The following is a 22,510-nucleotide window of genomic DNA, read 5'->3' as shown; positions in this document are numbered from 1 at the left end:
ACATACAACAATAATAAAATAAATAATACAAGTTAATATGAACTTAAATTACATAAAAGATATTTATATTATTAGACACTAGCCAAACACAAACCAGAAGTTAACTGTGGGTCAGGCGCACGCACGTCCTTTGAAACGGTCTACAATAAATATAAATAAAAACGTATCCCTGCTACATACCTTTCAAATTGCATGTCATAATAACTGTTGCAATAATATTAAGATAATATAATTAATTGACATAAAACAATAATAGTAACATATAAATAAATAAATAGCTCATATTTTTGTCCATGTTAAAGATACACTCGACCCAAATATGAAAATTCTGTCATGAATTACTCACCCTCAAGTAGATCAAACCTGTATTAAAGTCTTTGTTCTGTTGAAAGATATTAAGAAGAATGTTTGCAACTGACATTTCTGGGGTAGTCAAAAAAATGGTAGTCAAAGACTACTGTTTTCCTGAATTCTTCGAAATATTACAATATTACAATATTTTTTCTAATATGGTTGCCAAAGGTGCCCCAGAAATCTCAGTTGCTAACATTCATCCAAATATCTTTCTTTGTGTTTAACAGGAAGGTTTGGAACAACTTGCGGATGAGTAAGTTGTGACAGAATTTTCCTTTGTTGGTGGACTGTGTGGGTCTATTTTTCATTACGCAAACAATGATAGTTGACAATAAGGCTTTCACGTTTATAAATTTGTACCATCAATGGCTGTTACTCAGAAAAGTGTACCATAACTCACCCGGAGTTCTTGTCTTTGAGCCAGTTCAGTAGAGCATCTTTATTGAAAGCGGCCGCGGCAGCCATGTTACTGCTTGTTTTTTGGATGTTTGCGATGGTATCCGCTGAAGACACAACCTCAATCAGACCAGAGTGATCTCCTGTCGCCAAGCAACCGTAAGGCACAATTCTATAAGAGACCGAACAGGAGATTAAATTAGCATTTAAAAGGTGTTACCTGAAATACTAGAGGGAGTGGTTATTAAACGTTTGGATGAAATTATGATGGGAGAAACTAGACTTAAGTAAAGACCAGCAAAACACGCACACACACTACCTGAGATCCAGGTTGGCCTCCTTCCACAGTAGATCCATTAACCTCAATATCTGTAGAGTCAACATGTCCTGTCTCAGGTCTGAGAAAGAAAGATTTTTACGTCAAGTTAAGTTTGAAATGTTTTGTTTGCTTTCTTTGTCATCTTCTTCGCTTCTCATCCAACGTGTATTTCTCTCACCATCTCCATTTTTGAAGATAATGCCCAGTGTGTCTCCATCCAACAGCTTGTTATTGTACACGATCCACAGTGGTTTCATCTTCGAATCCATGTATCGGCACTTCTCCACACTGTCAGACAAAGCAATTATTTTTTAATACTGTGTTGTTGAATCATCGCGGTTCAAGTAAAGGACAAAGTGAAGGCAAGCAAGTTTTTATCGCAGAAATAAGCCCCGACAGTGTGATCAGGACCCGAGTACATTACATTATTGCTTGTACATTATCCAGCTTATTACACGCTACTTGCCACATGAGAAAAAACTGGACATAAAATGTGAAATATTTTATTAGCAAATGTTTATCGCATACAGACCGTCAGTAAGAAAAAGCTATTTACTTTAGATTTTAAGGTAAGAAACAACGTTCAAATGTCACTAACAGACAATTTGGTTTAATTTGTCATTTGTAAATATGATGTCATACATGTTATTAAATGAAATATTCAGACTTAATTTGTCCAAAAAAATGTCAAAATGATTTGCTGCATCTGGGTTTCTGGGTGTTATTAGTTTTGAGAGGTTGTTATCTGGGAATAACTTACAAACTTACATAATAATAAACTAACATCACATGATAGCACTTTGAAGTTACAGCTTCACTCAGTGACATTATGCCATTACTATTTCACTTCCTTATAACATTGCTCTGTTGTCTGATATCAGTCACAAAATAGGACAAAATTAGACCTAAACAGTTTCAACAAATGTTTCCTAAATCACAACTAATAAGCTCTCGCAATTTTTCATAAACAATTACTTTTGATCAAAGTCACTGAGTGCAGCTGTGACACGTCAGAGGAGACCTGGCCCTCCCAGCTGAGACTGGTTTCTCCCAAAGTTTTTTTGGGAGTGCATTTATTAGATATTATTTACTAGCATGATCTTGCTTGTTCTACAAACACCATGCACTGTGCTGTGTTTGTCATTTTTTCCTATTTTCTCCTGTAAAACTGCTTTGGAACAATGCACATTGTGAAAAGCGCTATATAAATAAATGAAATCATTTATCAGAATCGACTAAAGAAATAAACATTTTGCACAATATAAGATAGAGGCAGAAAGATCTTACCTGACTCCAGCGAGTAGTACGCTGGGATCAAGTGGGGACTGCAGGTCAGAAAGTGTCTCGATGAAACCCGTCTGTCTAAGGCACGTCATCATTGCCTCTTTGAGATGGGCCTCTTTTGATTTGTTTTTGGTTTTGATGGTGCCCAGTTTTATCAGCTCATTCACTACTTTCAGCTTACTAAGAGCTTCAACCTACAAAACAACCATTACAAAACATCATACCGTGTTCAAATACACAAATACATTTCTCAGCTTTATTTCACTTCTCTTAGTCTCTTTTCTTAGTTTGCACGCTGAACAGAAACTCTCCTAAATGCAGAAATGTAAAATATACAAATTAAGGAGGGATTTGGTTTGTCCAAAATTAAAAAAAGCAAAAAGCAAATACAATAGGTTTCTAGCGCTACGCGCTCGAACCCTAATTCCTAACACCATGTCTACACCAGACGGGACCGGTTCTGTGTCAGCCACCATAGTGCATCAAAACGGTGGGGTGGAGTGAGAAACTGTTGCAATTCACAACCTCACCGCTAGATGCCGCAATATTATGTGTATATATATATATATATCATAAACAAGACAAAGTATATTTTTCTCAATGCAGTGAGAAAAATGGGATTATTTTATTCCCCCTTTCAATCTATTTTTTTTTACCTCACTGGCAGATATGTTACTATCTTAACAAGGGTAGTTGACAGACTAAGATGCAAAATTGTCCTATGGTGTGACGGCAAAATAAAAAACTAACAATGAAGATAAATCTGTCTTATGCTATATTATATTGTATAAATATGAATAATATTAAACAAAGGAACTAATATTACAATGTCACACAAAAGCATACATGTACGATTTATTTGTGAACAATCCATATAAAATCCAACATGTTAAAGCTCTAAAAAGCACAAACATCCGTCATAAGTACTATCATAAAGGTACCAACATCAAAGACATACTATCCGCTTGTTAAGCCTGACGTCATGCACCACCATTATGGAAGGTCATATATTATTTACGGGTTCAAAAACTCAATACGATGCTATAGGCAAACAACCAAAAATGATAATACACGCTCATGGTGAACTATAAAACGGAATCCGCGAACATAACCTGTATCTTCATAACGAAATCACACATGGCCAGTCAGCGATTAAGTGTACATGATTTATTTAAATATTGATGTCAGAGATTCCATGAGCCTGGTGACTGTAGTGTATACTGTGGCTGAAGAAAGGAGAACATATACATCTGGTTACGCCTGATGAGAGAATAACAATGTTTGGGATCTAGTAAATCTTCAAGCATTTAATCCCCATCTTCTTGGACGCAAAGCAATAAATGTTAACCTGTATAATGTCGCACCTGTTTTTTGAGAACTTCTATGTGTGGGATGGTCCCTCGGCAATACGCTTCCAATATCAGAGCAAAATGAACAGATACAGATGAAATGTGCATCTCAGACCTGAAACACAAACACAAAGCGGCAACTTAAGATGCATAACTGGTACGGAAAGCCTACGCATCAGTTGAAGTATCCCTTCACGGGCACACACTTGCCTGAGATGCCAGAAGAGGAAATGGCCGATCTTGCGGTTGGTCTGAGCGCGCTCCAGGAGAAAGCGACTGAGGGCACAGTCATAGTACGGCTCATACCGCAACACCTGCACCAGCTGCAGTAAATACTGCAAGAGCTCGTCATCACTAACGCGCAAAACACAAAACAAACTTAGTCACACAGTTATCATAAGTGTTCCCAACAAGATTAAAAATCAATTATTTACATCTCTTGAAAGTATAGTTTTTTCTTTGACAATTTTATATTTTAATATGTCTTTATAGACCGTTTCAAACCCTAGTTAACTTCCGGCTTGTGTTTGGCTGGTGTCTAATAATATTAATATTTATATATAATTTAATTTATGTTAACACATGTAGTGTGTAGCGCTTCTCACCTCATGTCTCTGAGGCAGTTGACCGCAAATTCTCTGACGTACTGGTCAGGGTAGTTAAAGTCCAAAAGTTCAAGAGCATCTCGAGAGCTTAGCTTGGGCCAAATCTGTAAAAGAGCCTGCAGCTATAGTACAAGAGACAGAGAGAGACAGAGAGTTCATTTGTGTTACCACCACATGTTTGTCAGCGCACAAGCGTGTGAAATTGTGCGCTCATACCTGAGCCATGTCTTCGTGTTTGCTCCATTTGACGGACAGCAGCAGTTTGGGGAGAGACTGAGGGAAGTTTTCTCGGCAGTCATAGCGCAGTGTCCATATCAGATCCTTTTCATTCTCACACAACTGAGACAGAGGATCCCTCACCATAATCTCCTTCAGCTCGATGTGAAACTTCTTACCTCCCCGACCCTACACAAACACGGCACGGACTCCCGTAAACATGTGTAATGTGACGCTCACATCAACAAATCTTGACAATACGATTCATCATTACGGATCTGATAGAAGAAGCAGAAACATGAAAGGGTGCTTCATATTTGCAGGTTATACCATTGTCATGGAATCACCGGATCCAGCAATTTCGGCAGCTTTTTCCAGGATCTATGGATCAAGAGCAGAATGTCAGAACTGCCCTGCAACACAAGCGTCCGACTTTGTGTTTCAATGTGACGCACTATTGTACACAAAATCACATCATTCAAAAAGACTCGTACTTCTGTCAAACACAAATGAAGATATTTTAAGAAATGTCTCCATACAAAGGGGGTAACAGTGTTGTTCGGTTACCACCATTCTTCAAAATGTCGTCTTTTGTGTTCAGCAGTAAAAACTGTCTTAAATGAAATGAGGGAGAATAAATGATCAAATATTTTGTTATATTTTTTAGCGCATTCTTTCTTTGGCAGCACAAAGGTGTTATTCCAAAATCTACGCCTTGAATTCACTGCAAGTCGCAATGCAAAACTGTAAACAATACAAATTTTCAGGAAACATGTCCGGTTTTAAATTTGCATGTGTGAGTGTGCTTTAGGCATAATACCTTGTCAAAAGGGGGAAACACAACAGGTTGTGTCGAGTACATTGGAAAGCTTATGTGTAGTTCTGTGGCGTTCTCTGTGTATGGATTGGTTTGAATGGTCCCAATGGGGTTCAACATTTCTTCCAGTTCATCTGCAACACACGGCATGCAACATACACTTTAAAATTCCTTCCTTCACAACACAAAAGGATGCATCGCAAACACCTGAAGTGATAACTCGCTGCACTTTTTCTTTAGTTCACAGACACCCTATGACACATCTACACAACAGCTTACACAAGCGTATAGTCACACTCACTCCTGGAAGCTGAGAATGTGTTTGCGTGTTCTTACCAGGAAAAGAGGACCAGCAATGGAGGACAATGTCGCCAGTTTTCAGCTGTCCTCTGTAGTCGAACACCATTGTGTTCACCCATGCTATTGGGTAGTGCTTAAACAAGAAAGCATGCGAAACAAATTCAGGCATCGACATTTTTCCACGCTTTACTAGTATTAGTATTTTGGTGACGTGTATGACAGGAATGCCTGTTCATCTCACCACTTTCCCTGCCTTGCGGATGGTCTGGTATTTGTTCTGGTTTGTGTTCTTGGTGGATCTCTGTTTCTTTACTTTGTCCATGACGGCGTAAATGGCGAAACAGAGGCGCGCCATTCGCGGCAGGTCACAGACAGGGATTTCAAACTCTAGTGTTTTGTTCCACATGTGTTCAGATCGACTACCGCTTTCGCTGCTTACTGCCGGCTTACACAAGAGCTCGGCACCGTGAAATAGCCCCGCTCGAACCTGGATCTGGATCAAAACATGAACAGTAGTTACATTCTTAGGTGATGTCACGGGCGAGAAGAACTTAATATCTGACTGGTTGAACACCACCATTGAAAGGACAAGTTTACAGAAATAAAAACGATCAAGACAAACCCATATAGTTGTAGAACAAGTATTGTTCTTTTGAAATGACTATTTGTGTTAAGGTAAAATTATATTATTGGTTTCATTCTGTATACTATTATTTTATATTATAAAAATCTTGTTTCTATTTGCATTTATTTGCAAAAAATGAAAACTGGAAAAACCAGTAAAAACATCAGAAAAGATGCTCTCTTTTTTCACACCTCAAATACTGCAAAAATACAGGTTTTTTAATAAACACTTTTAAGCAAGATTTTGTTTAGACAATAAAAAAGTTAAAAATGACTTTTTATGTGATCATCTGGATTTGTATTACAGTTTTCATGTGTCGTGTCGTGCTGTCAGTCTTTCACTGACGTTTGAAACTTAACAGACACTGGACTGAAATGGACACAATACATTTAGAAATGATGATAAATGAACATTTGGAATGCTCTCCTTATTTTTTCCACGGCTGTATATATGAAATGGCACAAGAGAATTCTTCTAGTTTTCTTAACACTTGTTACTGGTCACCAGCAGGTGGTGATGTGAGACTGGTCTGGATTCAGACATGTTGATGTTGTTTTACCTTTGCAGTGTCCTCAGCATTCACTTTAATGCCCTTCACAAGATTAATGCGAAACAGAGAATTGACCTTCCAAACAGACGTATGTAACTGCTGGAGAGAGAGAAAAATCATTATAACCCAATTCAAATTTTTTTAACTGTTGTATAATAATGAACATGTCACTACACAATCATATTACAACATAGCATTCATTTTAAAAAGTGAAAGTATAAGCAATCATCTGTCTATACTTTTCGTAGTTGATCTACTTTTTTGTTTCATTGTAAGCCTATTGTGAGTTTAAGGGAGAGAGTTCAGCCAAAAATTCAGACATCATTTATTCACCCTCTTGCTGTTCAAAACCTGTATTTGTGGAACACAAAAGAAGATATATTGAGAAATGTGTGGTTTGTGTTCACACATTGGAAGTCAATGGGGTCTAATGTTGTATTCGTTCTTCAAAATATAATTCTTTGTGTTTTTGCAGAAGAAAGAAAATCATACAGGTTTGAAATGACATGAGAGTGAACTTCACCTTTAAAGGACCATTGTGGAACATTTAGCAGCATCTAGTGGTGAGGTTGTGAATTGTGACCAACACCTCACTCCTCACCTATCCTTTCGAAGCATTATGGAAGCTCACACAGCACTAAGATGTCGTCACGTTTTGCATCTTTGTCGAAGGAGATAATTTATTTAGGAGATGCACTCATGGTATTTACATGGTTTCTAAGCATATGAACACATTTACCTCACACTAAGACTATTGACGCCCATGTAATTCAGGTCTCCAGGATTTCTTAAATTATAGGGAGGTAAGGTATGTAACAGCATGATTTAAACTACATATTACAGGATTACTTATAACACAGACACACAGCACACCAACAAAAACATGACAATTAACGCTTAAGTCAACCAATGACAGAATCAACCAGCGTAACTTGGTAATAACTAATAGAGAATATTTTACAGTATTGCTCTTAAATCCCATTTTTATGTGACAAATATGAGTAAACTATGTCCGGTTTTGTTCCTACATTTACATTTAGTCATTTAGCAGACGCTTTTATCCAAAGTGACTTACAGATGAGATAAATAATAGAAGCAATTGGAACAACTTAAGGACAATAAAAAGCATAAGTGCAGTTAAACTGGTCTCATATAGCCTACCACAATATACAAAGCTAAGTTTTCATTTTATAGTCCTAGGGATATTAAGAGTAGAGAAGATATAGAAGTCAGAACTGATCTGTCAGGTGCTGACGGAAGAGATGTGTTTTCAGCCGATCGATATTGTAGCAGTGGGCAGATCATTCCACAAATGTGAACAGATCCAGAGAAGGTATGCGAGAGAGATTTTTTCCCATTTTGGGATGGCACTACAAGACGTTGTTCGTTTGCAGAGCGTAGACGTTTTTGCTCTCAACTTACAACACTTAATATGCGGCCAGACTAAAGGTTTTTGAAACCCACCGTTTACAAACAAACAAACAACCTGATTGGCTGACGAACTGCATGTCACGTGACAATTAACACAAACATGCAAATATACGCTCGCACACACAAACACAAATACTCTTGGGGATTTATCGTAAATATGGTGTATCATTCCATTGCTACGCAGACAACACACATATATATTTATTTGGTTGCTCGAAAAAAAAAACAGCTTTACATTCTTTGATTGTGTGTTTGAAAGAGGTTAAACTTTGGTTATCAATTTTTTTTAATTCAGACAAAACAGAGGTCATTATTTTTGATCCCACTGCAACTCTTGAAAAAAAAATGCTGGTCATAAAATTCAACCTTGTGTTTCTCATATGCGAAACTTGGGGGGTGGTGTTTAATAACTCCCTTAAAACATATCAGTTCTGTAATTGGTACCACTTCCTATCAACTTCCATTATTAGCTAAAATCAAGCCATACCTATCTGAAAAATCTCTAGAAAATGCCAACCATGCTTTCATCACTACGAGAAAAGGTATTGCAACTCACTTTATTATGGTACTAATGATTCAAAATATCGCAGCTCGATTTCTAACAGGTTGTAAAAAATTCTCTCATGTGACCCCTTTTCTAAGTGATCTTAGTTGGCTACCTATTGAATCTAGAATTGAATTAAAAATCCTTTTATTTATGTATAAATCCATAAACCACAAAGCTCCCAACTATTTTTCACCTATACTTCTCCCTTATCGCCCCTTTCGCAGTTTAAAATCTGAAAACCATCTCTTATTCAATATCCCCAAAACACGGTTAAAGGGCCGTGGTGATAGAGAATTTTCGGTAGCAGGTCCCATTTTATGGAATAATCTCCCACAATATATCCGAGCATCCCCCTCTCTGAGTTTTTTTAAATCAAACCTTAAAACAGATCTTTTCAAAAGGGCTTTTCATTTACTGTAACATATTAACCTCACTTTGAAGTTTTTTAATTTGCTTTGCATGGTAATTAATGAATGTGTTCTCATCTTTTTAATATTTATTTTAATATTTTGTTGAACAGCACCTTTGATTCAGCTAAACTGCAGTTTTTAAATGTGCTATAGAAATAAACCGAACTGAACTTATTTGGTTACACACAAGCAGTTTTGCAAAGGTCAGCAAATCATACCCAGGCACATGATCAGTGCTCACACAAACCTGACTCACTTCCTGGAATACATTTCTGAAGCATTCATCAACCTTTACCGTACACCGGAGAGCACATGACCCCAACATTTGACACAACAACCCTCGGCCACATCCCCACCAACTCTCAACGCTCGCGGTTCTATTAACCATACAATATACCCTCCAAGTGAATTTTAGAAGAAAAACAGCAAGGGATGTTTTCTTTACCAAGGCTTAAGCCATTTTGAGATCAGACTTGGTTCAGAGCGAAACAGAATGCTAATTTTCATCTACAGAACGTAAACACTGAGGCCCTTTAGCACTTTTTAAAAGTACACTGTGTACTTTTTTGGAGGATCTTTTGACAGAAATGCAATATAATATACATGACTATGTATTCAAAGGTGTATAGAGAGCTTACATAATGAAGCATTATGATTTTATTATCTTAGAATGAGCCATTTCTATCTACATTTACAGCAGGTCCCCTTGCATGGAATTCTCCATATTGTTTCTACAGTAGAGCCGTATATGGAGAAACTGCTCTACAGAGCGTGTTTCGTAAATTTGTTATCTCCTTTGGCAAAGAAGCAAAAACATGACGACATCTTTGTTCCCTGTAAGTTGCTGTAGTGCAGGGCAAGTCAACTTGCGGCATGTGGGCCAAATGCGGCCCACCAATCATCTTTGAAAGTCCAAAACGCTGCAACATTCAATAGAAAGTATTTCCCGCGGCTCAAAACGACTGGGGTCTTATAAAGCGATTTGATCGGTCTGTAATGTTATTTGTAATGTTATAATGAGCAATCCACAGCCACAGGCAGTCGGTTTGCTTACGTGATAGGTCACTTTTAGTTAGGATTTACAATATATGGCTGAGATACAACTGTTTAAAACTCTGAAATCTGAGGGTGCAAAAAAAAAATATATATAGAAAATGGCCTTTCAAGTTGTCCAGCAGAGGCGTTGCAGCAGGCCGTTGCTGAGAAGGAACAGGTTTGTTTTAATGCTCTCTAATAGCTTATCGCTCTAATGACATTGTGGAGAGTAGATGGACCAAAAAGTTACTTTTGTGCTGAATGTATTAGTTTTTACTTTTTTTAATTTCACTTCCATTAATTCAGTATCTTCATAAATATCTTCTTGAAAAAATATCATTCACCGTATAGGGGGAATATAAAATATGATTAAGAAGACCATATCCCTTGTAATTAAATATTATGAGAAGGTATATCCTGGATGCAATATTTGTGTGCATGTTTTAATATATGACCTGTAACACCAACAAAACAGTATAAAAGTAACAAAATGCAATAAATAAAAGAAATACAAAATAACAGAAGAACTTATGATATGGGAAAATACTGGCCCACATCCTATTTATACTTTTGGAATCTGGCCCTCAAAGAATAGTAGTTGAAGACCCCTGCCATAATTCCTTGAAAGGAAGTGGGGAGGAGTGGAGTGAGCCATTGGTTGCAATTCCAAACCTCACCACTAGATGCTGCAAAAATCTCTGCATTGCATTATTTTACCAGTTCAAATGTGAACTTCGCTGAAGTACTTACTGTTGGAGTTCTCTTTTTTGGGGGCAGCGGAAGAGGAGGGTTCGACATCTTTCGCGCCAGAACTGATCCAATCGTGCTGATTTCCTTATCAAACATAGCCTTTACGAAATTGACGTGAACCATTGTCAGATGAGGACTCTCATTGGCCAGCAAACAATCCCTGATGTACTGCACACACAAAAACATTGACACGCTGTTGTATTGAAAAGATGCCAACTTTTCCATAGTCGGGCTCTGTATACGCAAATATGGTGTATATATAAAAAAATCTGTGTTTATTTTTTTCTTCCATCAGCTTTAATATGAACATGGCTTGGTAAACTTAACTAAACTTATTGTTATTTTATTGATTTCTATTAAACCTTTTAACTAAGAAGTCCGATGAGACTATGTCTCTTTTTCAAGGGAGAACTGGAGCTTTTTAACAAAATGTTAAATCTCTTTTTCTCATTTGTAAGTCGCTTTGAAGAAAAGTATCTGCTTGAATTACTAAACGCAAATATGTCATATTCTGTCCCTGACAAAAGATCACAGTATCACAGATTAACACCATTGCACTGAATTACTATTTTATTTACATATACTTTTTCCCCTCTATCGCCATCTTCGTTTAAAACAGAAAATTGCAGATTACTTTGCGAATTTACTGAAGTCGAATCAGATCAAACTGAAATTTCTCGCAAAAACGAACCCGACAGCCATTACTAACCACGTAAAGCAAGCAGACTTATGTTTATATTTTTTGTGTTTATGCAACCAAAAGTTTGCAGCTTATTTATTTGTTTCCTGGAACAATCCGACGCAAAGGCACGCATGTGGGTTAATGGACTGTAGTTGATTACTCATCGGACTGGTTTATGACTACCTGAAGGAACAATTGTGTTTACTAAAACCACACACAACATAAAACCAACATGCATACTTTCTTTGATCTTTGAACATGACTTTCCCAGTCAGACCTCTGTATTTGAATGAAAGTTTTTTTTATTATATTGCAATATCTTTCTTCATGTTGAAATTGTTGCTGAACTACACTAAAACTCTTGCGGTACATTAGATACATGTCTGTACGAATACGTATAAAACAAATCGAATCCATGTTCTTAAATTTCTATTTCGTTCCTTTGGACATGCTTTTACCTTATTATTAAGGTTGATTCATATCTATAAAAATCAATTGTTTTACAATTAGTAGTTGAGTTTGAAACTATACATTTTAGGTGATTAAATGCAATTCAAAATATTTTACAGGCACAGCAAATTCTATACTACATAGATTCAACTTTCTATGCTACATTCTTGACAATGTCAAACCTCTGAAAACACATTTTGACCTTTACAAGCCCTTTCAGCCATTGTATCTTACTTTGCACTGATTGAGAGGGTGATCATCGAACAGGAACTCCAGTTTGGCGCTGACACGCAACACATAATCGCTTCGGGCGCCAATGTCTTCCTCTGGGCCGTGAGTGGTCTGCCATTTCTTAAGAGCTTGATCCATTAGTTCAGATACTGGGCAATTCAATGACACTTTCAAACTGGCTGTGTCCTACAGAGAGAGATAGAGAGAAAGAGAGAGGTTAGATGATAGACAATTTAATGTTTGATTTTATTTATGTTGTTTGAAGAAATGCAAAACTAGAAGCCTTTACTCAATTTTTGGAATATTTCAATCAGTTATTATGAGTATTTATAGGTTCCTTGTTAACAAAATGGTTATAGCAGCAATATCACATTTGCAGTCATGCTGTTATCTGCTTAATATTAGAACAGGCGTAATTTGGTGACAGTCAAGAAAATGATTAAATGTGACAATGGACAACAAAACCAGCTTAACCAGTCAATTTTCCAATATTGAGATTTTTACATCATCTAAGCTTTCCATTGATGTATGGTTTGTTAGGATATACAATATATGGCCGAGATACAACCGTTTAAAACTCTGAAATCTGAGGGTGCAAAAAAAAATATATATATAGAAAATGGCCTTTGAAGTTGTCCAGCAGAGGCGCTGCAGCAGGCCGTTGCTGAGAAGGAACAGGTTTGTTTTAATGCTCTCTAATAGCTTATCGCTCTAATGACATTGTGGAGAGTAGATGGACCAAAAAGCTTTACATAGATACCATACTTGAGTGGATAATTCCCCAAAGAGCGTTCATCAGTGAGTGAAGTTTCTGGGCGTGTTTGCGGCCATTTTTGTTTTGTTCTGCATCCACTCACAAAAATAAAGTGTTGATATATTTACAAAATATCTTCATGGAACGTCATTTTTACTGAACATCCAAAGGATTTTTCATAAAAGAAAAATCATTCATTTTGAACAAAACTATTTTGTTTTGTAGGCGTTTGCTACAAAGATACCTGTGCTACCTAAGACTGGTTTTGTAGTATGCTGCGGGATAAATAATGTAAGGCTTAACTTTATTCAGCTGAATGCAAAAATACCATCGTTTTTAAAGTGATGATGCTTATAATAACACCACTTAAAGCTTTGAAATTCGTGTAGTTCTGCTTGCCCGTGTTTGCATTATTCCAAACCAGAATATGCGAGCAGTGCAGACGTTCTTTTTCATGAGTGAAAGATGGGTGAGGCAAGGAGTTTCGTGGTTTTGTCAGCAAAACAAATACTTTTTGTAGCATCGATAAAACTTTGAATCAGTATTGTACTTAAAGGCTTAATTTAATGTTTTAGAACAGATTACTCCACACCTTACCAGAGTTTTAGTTTTCAACTTATTTCTATCGGTTGTATGTTAATTATTTCTTCATTGCTTTAATTTATTATTATTTCCGTTTTTGTTTAATTTATTTATGATTAATAATTTTTTGCTGAAATTATTAATTTAATATTACTTATTTTATTTATTTTTCTGTTTATTGCTAAGCCAATGTTTTATGTCACAATTTAGGTTTAATTTATTATTATTTCCGTTTTTGCTTTTATCTATTTCTAATTAATAATTTTAGAGCTTAATTAAAAAAAAAAATAATTAAAAAAAAAAATAATTATATCATTTATTTACTGTTTATTGATCAATTTTTGTTAATTGATTACAATTTTTAATATCGCTATTTAGGTTTCATTTCTTTTTTAGTTTTTATTTATTTCCAGTTAATAATGGGCTTAACTCATTTATTTATGATTACTTGGTTTATTTATTTACTGTTTATTGCTAAAGCAATTTTTGATGTCACTATTTATTTTTCCTTTATTATTATTTCCATTTTTGTTTTTATTTTATTTCCTATTAATAATTTTTGTGCTCAACTTATTTATTTAATATGACTTATTTCATTTATTTACCGTGTATTGCTAAGGCAATTTTTTATTTACATTTAGTTTTTCAAATAGTATGTTTTAACACTTTTAGGGTCAGTTACCAAATCCACAATAAAGAAAGCAATTTCAAGAATCATTAGGTACAATCGGTAAACTGGTCCAACTAGCGTCCGAGAACATTCTTCACCACATCACACATCACCACCTATTATGTGGAATTGCTTTCATCATTATTCACCTGTGACTGCTCATAATGCATGGTGATTTTGATCCCGCCTTCATGCTTGTCAATCAAATTGTCAGGCCCCGTCTCCAGCTGTGGTGAGTAACAGCTCTGGAGCCATTCCCCCCAGGGCATCATCTGCACCCGCTGCATTTTCTCCTCACTGATTCGTTTCATTTTGGTACGGAAGTCCTTCACCTCCTGGTCCTGCAGGGCGTCCAGCTCATGAAGACCTGTACCAAGTGGTATAATTGTGGGTGACTTTCAACATTGACGAATTGCACTTTATACGTAGCATCTGAATTCAAAAGCTAAATGAATTTAACCATGTGATTTTGGCTCTAAATATAACCAACCCTACTAAGAACTCTGGTATGAAGAAATAATGCGCGATAAGATAATGTGTCTGTTTCACTTGAATAATGTCAGTGTGTTATGATGTGAGACGGAGCTCTGAGGAACAGGTTTCCTGATAACACGCATGATGGCATTTAAATGCATTAAATATTCATCTGATCCTCTCCACTAAGAGATTCTGCTGCTATCTCATCAGTGTGTGTGTGTGTAAGTCTTGTGGGCTGTGCCTGACATCCTATCATGGGACAAATTTGAAGCGTTCTGTACATTTAGCATCACGTACAAATCATCCTCTGAAGAGTCTCACACACTGCCTGAACACAAGAACTATACATTCTGCAGCTCAGCATGTAGCTTTTGGGTGAACTAAACTATTAAGTTAAATGATGACATCTGCATAGTCACATGTCTGTTGTATAATTTTGGTCTATAATATTATTTTGATCAATCGTTTTGTTCCAATGTTTTCTGTAAAGCTGCCACGCTCACGGTGAAAATACAAACAGTACATTGAAAATAAAATCTAATTCATTCGGAACCCTGTCACACTCCATTCAAACTTGCTTTTGTTTGTAAAGTTAGCTCTTTAAGAAAGACCCGCTCACGAAAACACAGTACAACCCAATGTGTCAGCATGTGTGTTTTACCTTTCCCGATCAGCACTCCGATTTTCGAGTCTAAAAGGCGCTCCGCGCGTCCGCAGTTGCGTGTGATGAGTTTGAGGACGGGCAGGAAAGGCCGCACGTCGCACAGCCGCCTGCTCTCGTCCTCCAGCTCCTCGTGTACAGCTGCCTGATTAACACACTCGAACATGTGACCCTCCATCTCTCCTAGCAGTGAGTAGAAAGGGTACGTCTGCGCCTCCTTCCATAACAGCTGCGTACAAAAACAACAGAACGTCAAATAAACGATGTATCACAACTAGTCCAGATTGAATTAGTCCAGAAATGAGTAAACTGAAAACCTTGTCAGGGGGTTCTTTAAAATATTCTGTTTTTTTAACGAATGAAGTCTTTAAGTCTAAAAGGAGTCATTTTTCCAAACACACACACACCAGTTTGATGTTTTGAATGGTGCTCTCTCGAGGGACCTCCATCTGGATGTAGACTCCTGTGGGCAACAGGAAGTCCACCATCACCTGGTCATCTCCATCTAGCCCTGACTCTGCCCACAAGTCCAGCTGATCTGTCTTGGCGGGAGGCATGGCAAAGAGCACACTGGAGCCAAACCATGGGAACCTTAAAAAAATAAAAACATAACTTAAAGGGACGCTTCACCCAAAAATTAAAGTTCTGTCATCATTTTCTCACCTACGAGTTGTTCCAAATCTGTATAAATGTCTTTGTTCTGTTGAACACAGAGAAAGATTTTGGGGAGAATCCTCATAAGCGACAGATTTTGCACCCCATTGACTCCCATAGTAGGAAAAAATATTTCAAAATATGTTTTTTCCTATTGAACACCAAAGAAGATATTTTAAATAATGAAGGACAGCAAACAGTTCTGGGGAACTTTTGACTACCGTTGCACTTTTTCCTACTATGGGAGTCAATGGGGGGCAAAATCTGTTTGGTTACAAGCATTCTTCCAAATATCTTTCTCTGTGTTCATAAGAAAAAACAAAGTAATTTGTACAGATTGGGATTTTAGGGTGAACTGTCACTTTAACATTCAGCAAAACATTTGTTTTTAGAGTTATCCGACTCATGGCATTTTGACCCAAGTCAAAACAGTCAACTCGGATCTCCGAGATATACTGAACTCTATTCTGTCAGGTAAAACATTTCATATAAGCAATATTATTAGCGGAACCATAAAATTTCTTCTTCAAAATAGTGTTCTCGGTGAGACTCGTGATGAAATATCATGTTTGTATATAATTTAACAATTTATTTTATATTCAGTTAAAATTCATTTATTTCAAGATTTGAATGTGCATTTAAGGGATACATCACGCAAAAATGCAAACTCTTGTCATCATTTATTCACCCTCGAGTTGTTCCAAATCTGTGTACATTTCATTTTTCTGCTGAAAGATATTTGGATAAATACTTTTGACCAAAGAGATTTGGGGTACCATTGACTACCATAGTAGGAAAAATGACAATGGTAGTCAAAAGTGCCCCAGAACTGCTTTCCTGCGGTCTTCAAAATATCTCAGAAGAAATAAATTTATAAAGCAATTTTTCCTACTATTGTAGTGAATAGTACATAACATAAGTTTGGTTACAGACATTCTTCCAAATATCTTGTCTGAAATGGGTAACACTTCCGTATAGGGGGCAATTCTCAATATTAACTAGATGTTATTAGCATATCCATTATTGAAATATTGGCTGTTTATTAGCACTTATAAAGCACGTATTCTGCATGACCATACTCTACATCCCTAATCCTACCCAATACCTTAACCTAAATACTACCTGACTAACTATTAATAAGCAACAAATTAAGAGTTTGTTGGGGGAAAAGTTGTAGTTAATGGTTTGTTAATACCGAGAATTGCGAGAAGTGTGACCCAGATTTGCAACAACTTGAGGGTTGATGACTGATTTGTCATTTTTGGGTGTAATGTCCCTTTAATCGTATTAAATTAAATTAAAACTACTCAACGATTGTTTATTCTTTGACAAGGTCTACCGGGAGTTAAATTTGGGCCACATACCATCTAAAAGAAGATAAAAATCCCATTTGAATTCAAAATTAATGGTTTTGTTAAACCGAAGCGAGCAAGTCATATACAATAAATCAGAAAAGACACAAGGGCAAGTAAATTATGTAACCATTTTCAATTTCATTTTTGGATTAACTAGCCATTCTTTAAACTGTGCACACTTACACTCAAAAAATCTTCCTATTACCAGCTGAACACAAACACACCTTCACATCCGCCTCAACTTTTCCAGAGCCGGTATTTTCCCCTCAACAGAACAGCAATGGGTCATTAAACCCACTGACACTTACTGCATCTCTAAACTCTAACTCAAGCCCTCACAGGCCTGAGTGACATCATCACGCAGTGACCACACATGTGCAGAGACTTAAGCTGTGTCTGAAACCGCCTACTTCCATACTATATAGTAGGTGAAAATGAGTGCCAGTCGTGAATAGTATGCCCAAAACCTCAGTATGCAAAAACAGTAGGAGAGAAATACCCAGATGGTCTACTACTTCTCCCAAGATTCTTGAGTTTGGATCGTATGCTTACTTCTCTATCCCGTCCCCATGATGCCACTGGAGATGAGCAACAGTCAAATTTCTAAAGAAAATCAAATAAATATAGCGGAAAACTTTAAGGCAGTTAAATTATTTATGTAAAATGCTAATGTAGTTCTTTGTATGTTAATTATAATCCATTGTGCTCTGGGTAGGCCAGTTTCCTTACATTCTTCTCTTGTCTCTTTTCTAGTCTCTTTTTCTCTTTATAGATGAACAAATTGATAAAGAAACCCTCCTGCTGGACATCCACTTCCTAAAGTGCACACCACACAGTGTTGTCTACATCAAGAATCCTCTTCAGTACGACTGCTTCGTGGATATGTCAGGTAAAGCAGTACTGGAACCGAAAGAACTAACACTCTTTAAAATGTTTTGTGAGTTTATATGAAGAGGGAAGTTCTCAGACTAATACATTTCTTGCAAATGTCAATCAATACCATGATTTTTTTTTACCAAAGGTTTTACTGTACTAACTGCACCTTGTCAACATTTGGTGGTTGAAAGACCCGTGTGATGTCTCTCTTCAAGGTAAGGTATTATTGCTTCAGGTTTGTACATTTTAGTTCACAGAAATCCTACAAAGTTTGTTGCCTCCCGAATACGGTGTCCCTTTTTCACATCCATAACTTTGTTTATTTCCTTTTTTTTATAAATAGAAAACTTGTGCATAGACTGATATTTGATCATATAAGTGTGTTCTTTCAACGAGGGTTTAGTAAAATATAAACAAATGGTTCAGTATATCGGTAAGACATACATTCTCCAAGTGTTTTTATGTCACATCCATAATGCTGGAATTGCCCTAAAGCATTTTACTCGTGCAACTTTGTTAACTGTATTTCGTAAAAAGTTAGTCTTTGAAGTGGAAAGTTGTCGAACTATTTATATCTACTTGTACCACTTTAATAACCTCGTTAAATGTTTATGTTAAAATCTAAACTAATATATTTTATTGATGTTTATTTTTATGTATAAACATAAATTGCATCGATGTGTTTTATAAGCAATGTGTAATTTGTAAGCAATAGTTGATTTAAATAAAACAACCAAGCATGTTGGGTCAAAAATAACCCAACGCTGGTTTTGTCTATATTTGACCCAGCATTGGGTTACCAAAATAACCCAAATTGGGTTGTTTTAACCCAGCCTTTTTTTAGAGTGCATTACTGAGTGCACTCATTCAATCCCCTGATGGTTCATAATAACGAGTGTACAACCGATGTACACTAACTGCTAACTGCGAGCCATCTATTGTGAGGCTCGGGGTGAACGAATTCAGACACAGTCTATGTTTTAAGACAGGAGAGGGATGTAGTTAGATAGCTCACTTACACACGCAGAAATGCAAAGTTAGACTAAGAAATAAAGCCCGCGTTAGGGAACGAAGGTTGTGGTTTCTAATTTTGTAACCCAGATTGACACACACCAAACACGCTATTGTTTAGAGAGAAACCTGCATCAACAGAAAAGAGTTTTAGTCTATGTGGCCGTAAGTACACTTTCTCTGCGGCGTGGCACATCCATTACAGCTCATATTCAGAGCTTCTTATGACTCTCTCTGTGAAGTGCTTCCGGAAACCGAACCTTCATGTCCACCACAGCTCAATACCACTGACGTTCTCAATGCTCTGACCTCTCTCTGCTGATGCTATTGTTTATTAAAGGAGACGTTCACCTTCAAAATGAAAATTCATTTTCTTTTTTATTTAAAACCTGTATGACTTCCTTCCTTCCGCAGAGCACACTGAAGATATTTTGAAAAATGTTGGTAACAGAACAGCACAGCCCTCCATTCACTTCTTTTGTAACCAATAGACCTATTTCACAGCGTGACGTGTACAAACCAGAAGTAGGGTAAATAATTGTCCGGTCAATGCTCTAGCTCCGTTCACTACTCAGAACAGTTACGGAGACCAGGAGAAGTTAAGCATGTAGCGCTCCCTTTAAGCCGATTTGTCTAACATATATCAGACCTTCATAATAAATAAATCATTCAAAAATGATTTTTTCAATGTTTTTTTCCCCTATTTTTACATCTCCCAGTAAAACATGAATTTATCGGACAACATGTCCTACTTTTTTTTTTGGTGAATAAAATGAATGCCTGTGAGAAAACAAGCTGAATGAATGAATTGCAACAACAGAAGTACGGCTGGAAAAAGTTTTCCTCTACTTCAGGTCTCTGTTGCCGTTTTGTGAAAAACACGTATGCAAACGAATGGGGGTCTGTTAACAACATTCTTCGAAATAATATTTTCTTTTGTGTTCTGCGGGAGAAAGAAAGTGATACAGATTTGAAATGACAAGAGGGCGATTAATTGATGACAGAATTTTCACATGTTTGCTGGAAAAAGAGTACCGTTGGTTTCTGTAATGCAAGCACAACGCTCAAATGCATACGGGATGGCAATTACTATTGCAAACGTCTAAAAAAATTATGGAAACGGAGCTCGCAAGAACCAAGCCAGGCTTGATCACATTATATGTCAATACTTAATACATGTGTCAGAGAGAAATGAGACTGCAGCAGCACACACTGGCATCTACTGTTAGAGCCACTAACAGGACATTCTCTCTCCATGCATACTGATCACAACACTTCCTCGCTCGCTCTCGCTCTCTCTCTCTCTCTCTCTTGCGCGCGCTCTCAAAAATATCATGACCAATAAATGACCTATGACTGTCAGCTTACACACCGCCCCCACATCCTAAAATACTGTTGAATGTGCAAATAAAGCGGGTCGGAGATAGAAACACAACAAAGACAAATACGCAGCGTAGCCCTGACGCCTACATTCTCTGGCAGAGATGTGGGCAGCACTAAATCAGGACACTTTCCGGATAATGACGCCACATCAATTGAATCGCTTCTGCTATTTAATCTGTTTGTCCGATTAACATAAATCATAATCCTGTACGCTTTGACTTCAACTAGAAAAATGTCAAATTACTAGTTATGTGGACATTTCCACCATTATATTTTTTAACAGATGACAAAAGATGCAGATTACCTCTTGTTTTAGGACTTTAGGAATTAGGCTTCTCGCCCTCAGGTTGTTCCAAATCTGATTACATTTCTTTGTTCTACTGAACACCAAGGAAGATATTTGGAAGAATGTCAATGAAAAACAGACATCGTCCCCCATTTCCTGCTATAGTATGGAAACTAAATACTATAGTAGGCAATGGGGGATGAGATCTGTTTGGTAACTGACGTTCTTCCAAATATCTTCCTTTGTGTTTAGAAAATATATAAAGAAATGTATACAAGTTTGGGTTAGTAAATGATGACTGATCCCTTTGGTTTTAACTATAATGTTACCAATGTGAAGTCTCTATAAGTATTTTTGTCTTTTTAGTAAGTGAATCATCACACCCATAACGGAATTGTCACATCCTTATCAGTCCATATTCCTTATAAATGGACACATGAAAATTCTAATAAAAAAAATGTGTGGTCTCCTGTATGAGGAGCCATCCCATGTCCATTTATTGTTGTGTATTGTAGCTTGTGGTTTGTATATTTTAATTCACAGAAAGTATGAGAAAGAACGGACAGCTCCATTTTTGTCGCATTCATAAAACATGAATTTTTCTCTCGTTTATGAACGAAAAAAACACTTGTGTATAGAATAATACTTGTTTGATGTCTGGACTAATTATGGGTTTGGTCAAATAAACAGATTGCTTACTACAGTATATTGGTAATAAATACATTTTCTGAGAATATATATTTCAGTCTTTAACTAAAAATGTCACATCCACAATAGTGGACTTTCTCCCAAAAAATTGTGTAGATGTTATTTGACTTGAGGCTTATCTCTAAAAATTTTAAATATATAAATATATATACATATATGTTAAATACAATACAATGTAAGTTGCTCTGGATAAAAGCTCCTGACAAATGCGTAAATGTGATGTGGTGTGATGTTCAGGTCTGTGGAACCCGTTTTCCTGGTTTAATTAACATTTATCCAAGATAAACATATTATCCTATATTCAGAAAATGAAAATTGTCTCATATTGGAGGTAAAGTCAATTATTAACCATATTTGCAATAATGCTGATGGTAAGTGGGGAAAAGTAAACATCTATAGAGTAGTTTTGCATGTTTTTTTGTCATGTCAAAAGCATGATCACCATACAAGGTTAAAAAAGAGCTTACTATATCTTCCAGAAATAAACGTTTGTTTTGGTATTTCTCTTTTGCTTTAGCTTGTGTATTCATGTAGCTCATACTACACACTTATATGAACTACTTTCATTGTTGACTCTTAGAGATAAGGACAGTACAGCTTCAGTGTAGAAATGCATATTTCGATGCCACCGTGGCAATAACCAGACTTTCCAACGCAAACAATAACTGTCAACTGGCTCTTTATAATATACTTGTCAACGAACAAGACGTTTATTATAAGTCTGCTATGTTTGAAGAGATTG

General features: G+C 36.6%; 1 protein-coding gene across 2 annotated transcripts in view; it reads right to left on the bottom strand.

Annotated features, from left to right (window-relative positions):
- The window catches only part of pik3cb (phosphatidylinositol-4,5-bisphosphate 3-kinase, catalytic subunit beta), a 41,800-nt gene that overhangs the window by 3,800 nt on the left and 15,490 nt on the right, over window positions 1-22,510 (bottom strand). The window contains exons 3-20 of one of the 2 annotated variants that reach the window (XM_056756880.1): window positions 15,903-16,086; window positions 15,496-15,724; window positions 14,507-14,724; window positions 12,355-12,537; window positions 10,989-11,156; window positions 6,825-6,911; window positions 5,882-6,133; window positions 5,677-5,773; window positions 5,344-5,474; window positions 4,854-4,904; window positions 4,524-4,712; window positions 4,308-4,429; window positions 3,913-4,056; window positions 3,718-3,817; window positions 2,357-2,547; window positions 1,248-1,357; window positions 1,070-1,148; window positions 755-922 (exon numbers count right to left, since the gene is read on the bottom strand). In XM_056756880.1, the coding sequence (XP_056612858.1) occupies window positions 755-922; window positions 1,070-1,148; window positions 1,248-1,357; window positions 2,357-2,547; window positions 3,718-3,817; window positions 3,913-4,056; window positions 4,308-4,429; window positions 4,524-4,712; window positions 4,854-4,904; window positions 5,344-5,474; window positions 5,677-5,773; window positions 5,882-6,133; window positions 6,825-6,911; window positions 10,989-11,156; window positions 12,355-12,537; window positions 14,507-14,724; window positions 15,496-15,724; window positions 15,903-16,052 (2,669 nt within the window). In that variant the 5' untranslated portion in view covers window positions 16,053-16,086. Of the gene's footprint in view, window positions 1-754; window positions 923-1,069; window positions 1,149-1,247; window positions 1,358-2,356; window positions 2,548-3,717; window positions 3,818-3,912; window positions 4,057-4,307; window positions 4,430-4,523; window positions 4,713-4,853; window positions 4,905-5,343; window positions 5,475-5,676; window positions 5,774-5,881; window positions 6,134-6,824; window positions 6,915-10,988; window positions 11,157-12,354; window positions 12,538-14,506; window positions 14,725-15,495; window positions 15,725-15,902; window positions 16,087-22,510 lie in introns of both variants that reach the window. The other variant, XM_056756879.1, reaches the window with a different exon arrangement.

The sequence above is a fragment of the Triplophysa dalaica genome, chromosome 9 (genome assembly GCF_015846415.1).
Source record: "Triplophysa dalaica isolate WHDGS20190420 chromosome 9, ASM1584641v1, whole genome shotgun sequence".
Lineage (NCBI taxonomy): Eukaryota > Metazoa > Chordata > Actinopteri > Cypriniformes > Nemacheilidae > Triplophysa > Triplophysa dalaica.
The sequence above is the reverse complement of the archived record's forward strand: the minus strand, read 5'-3'. Positions and strand labels throughout refer to the sequence as shown.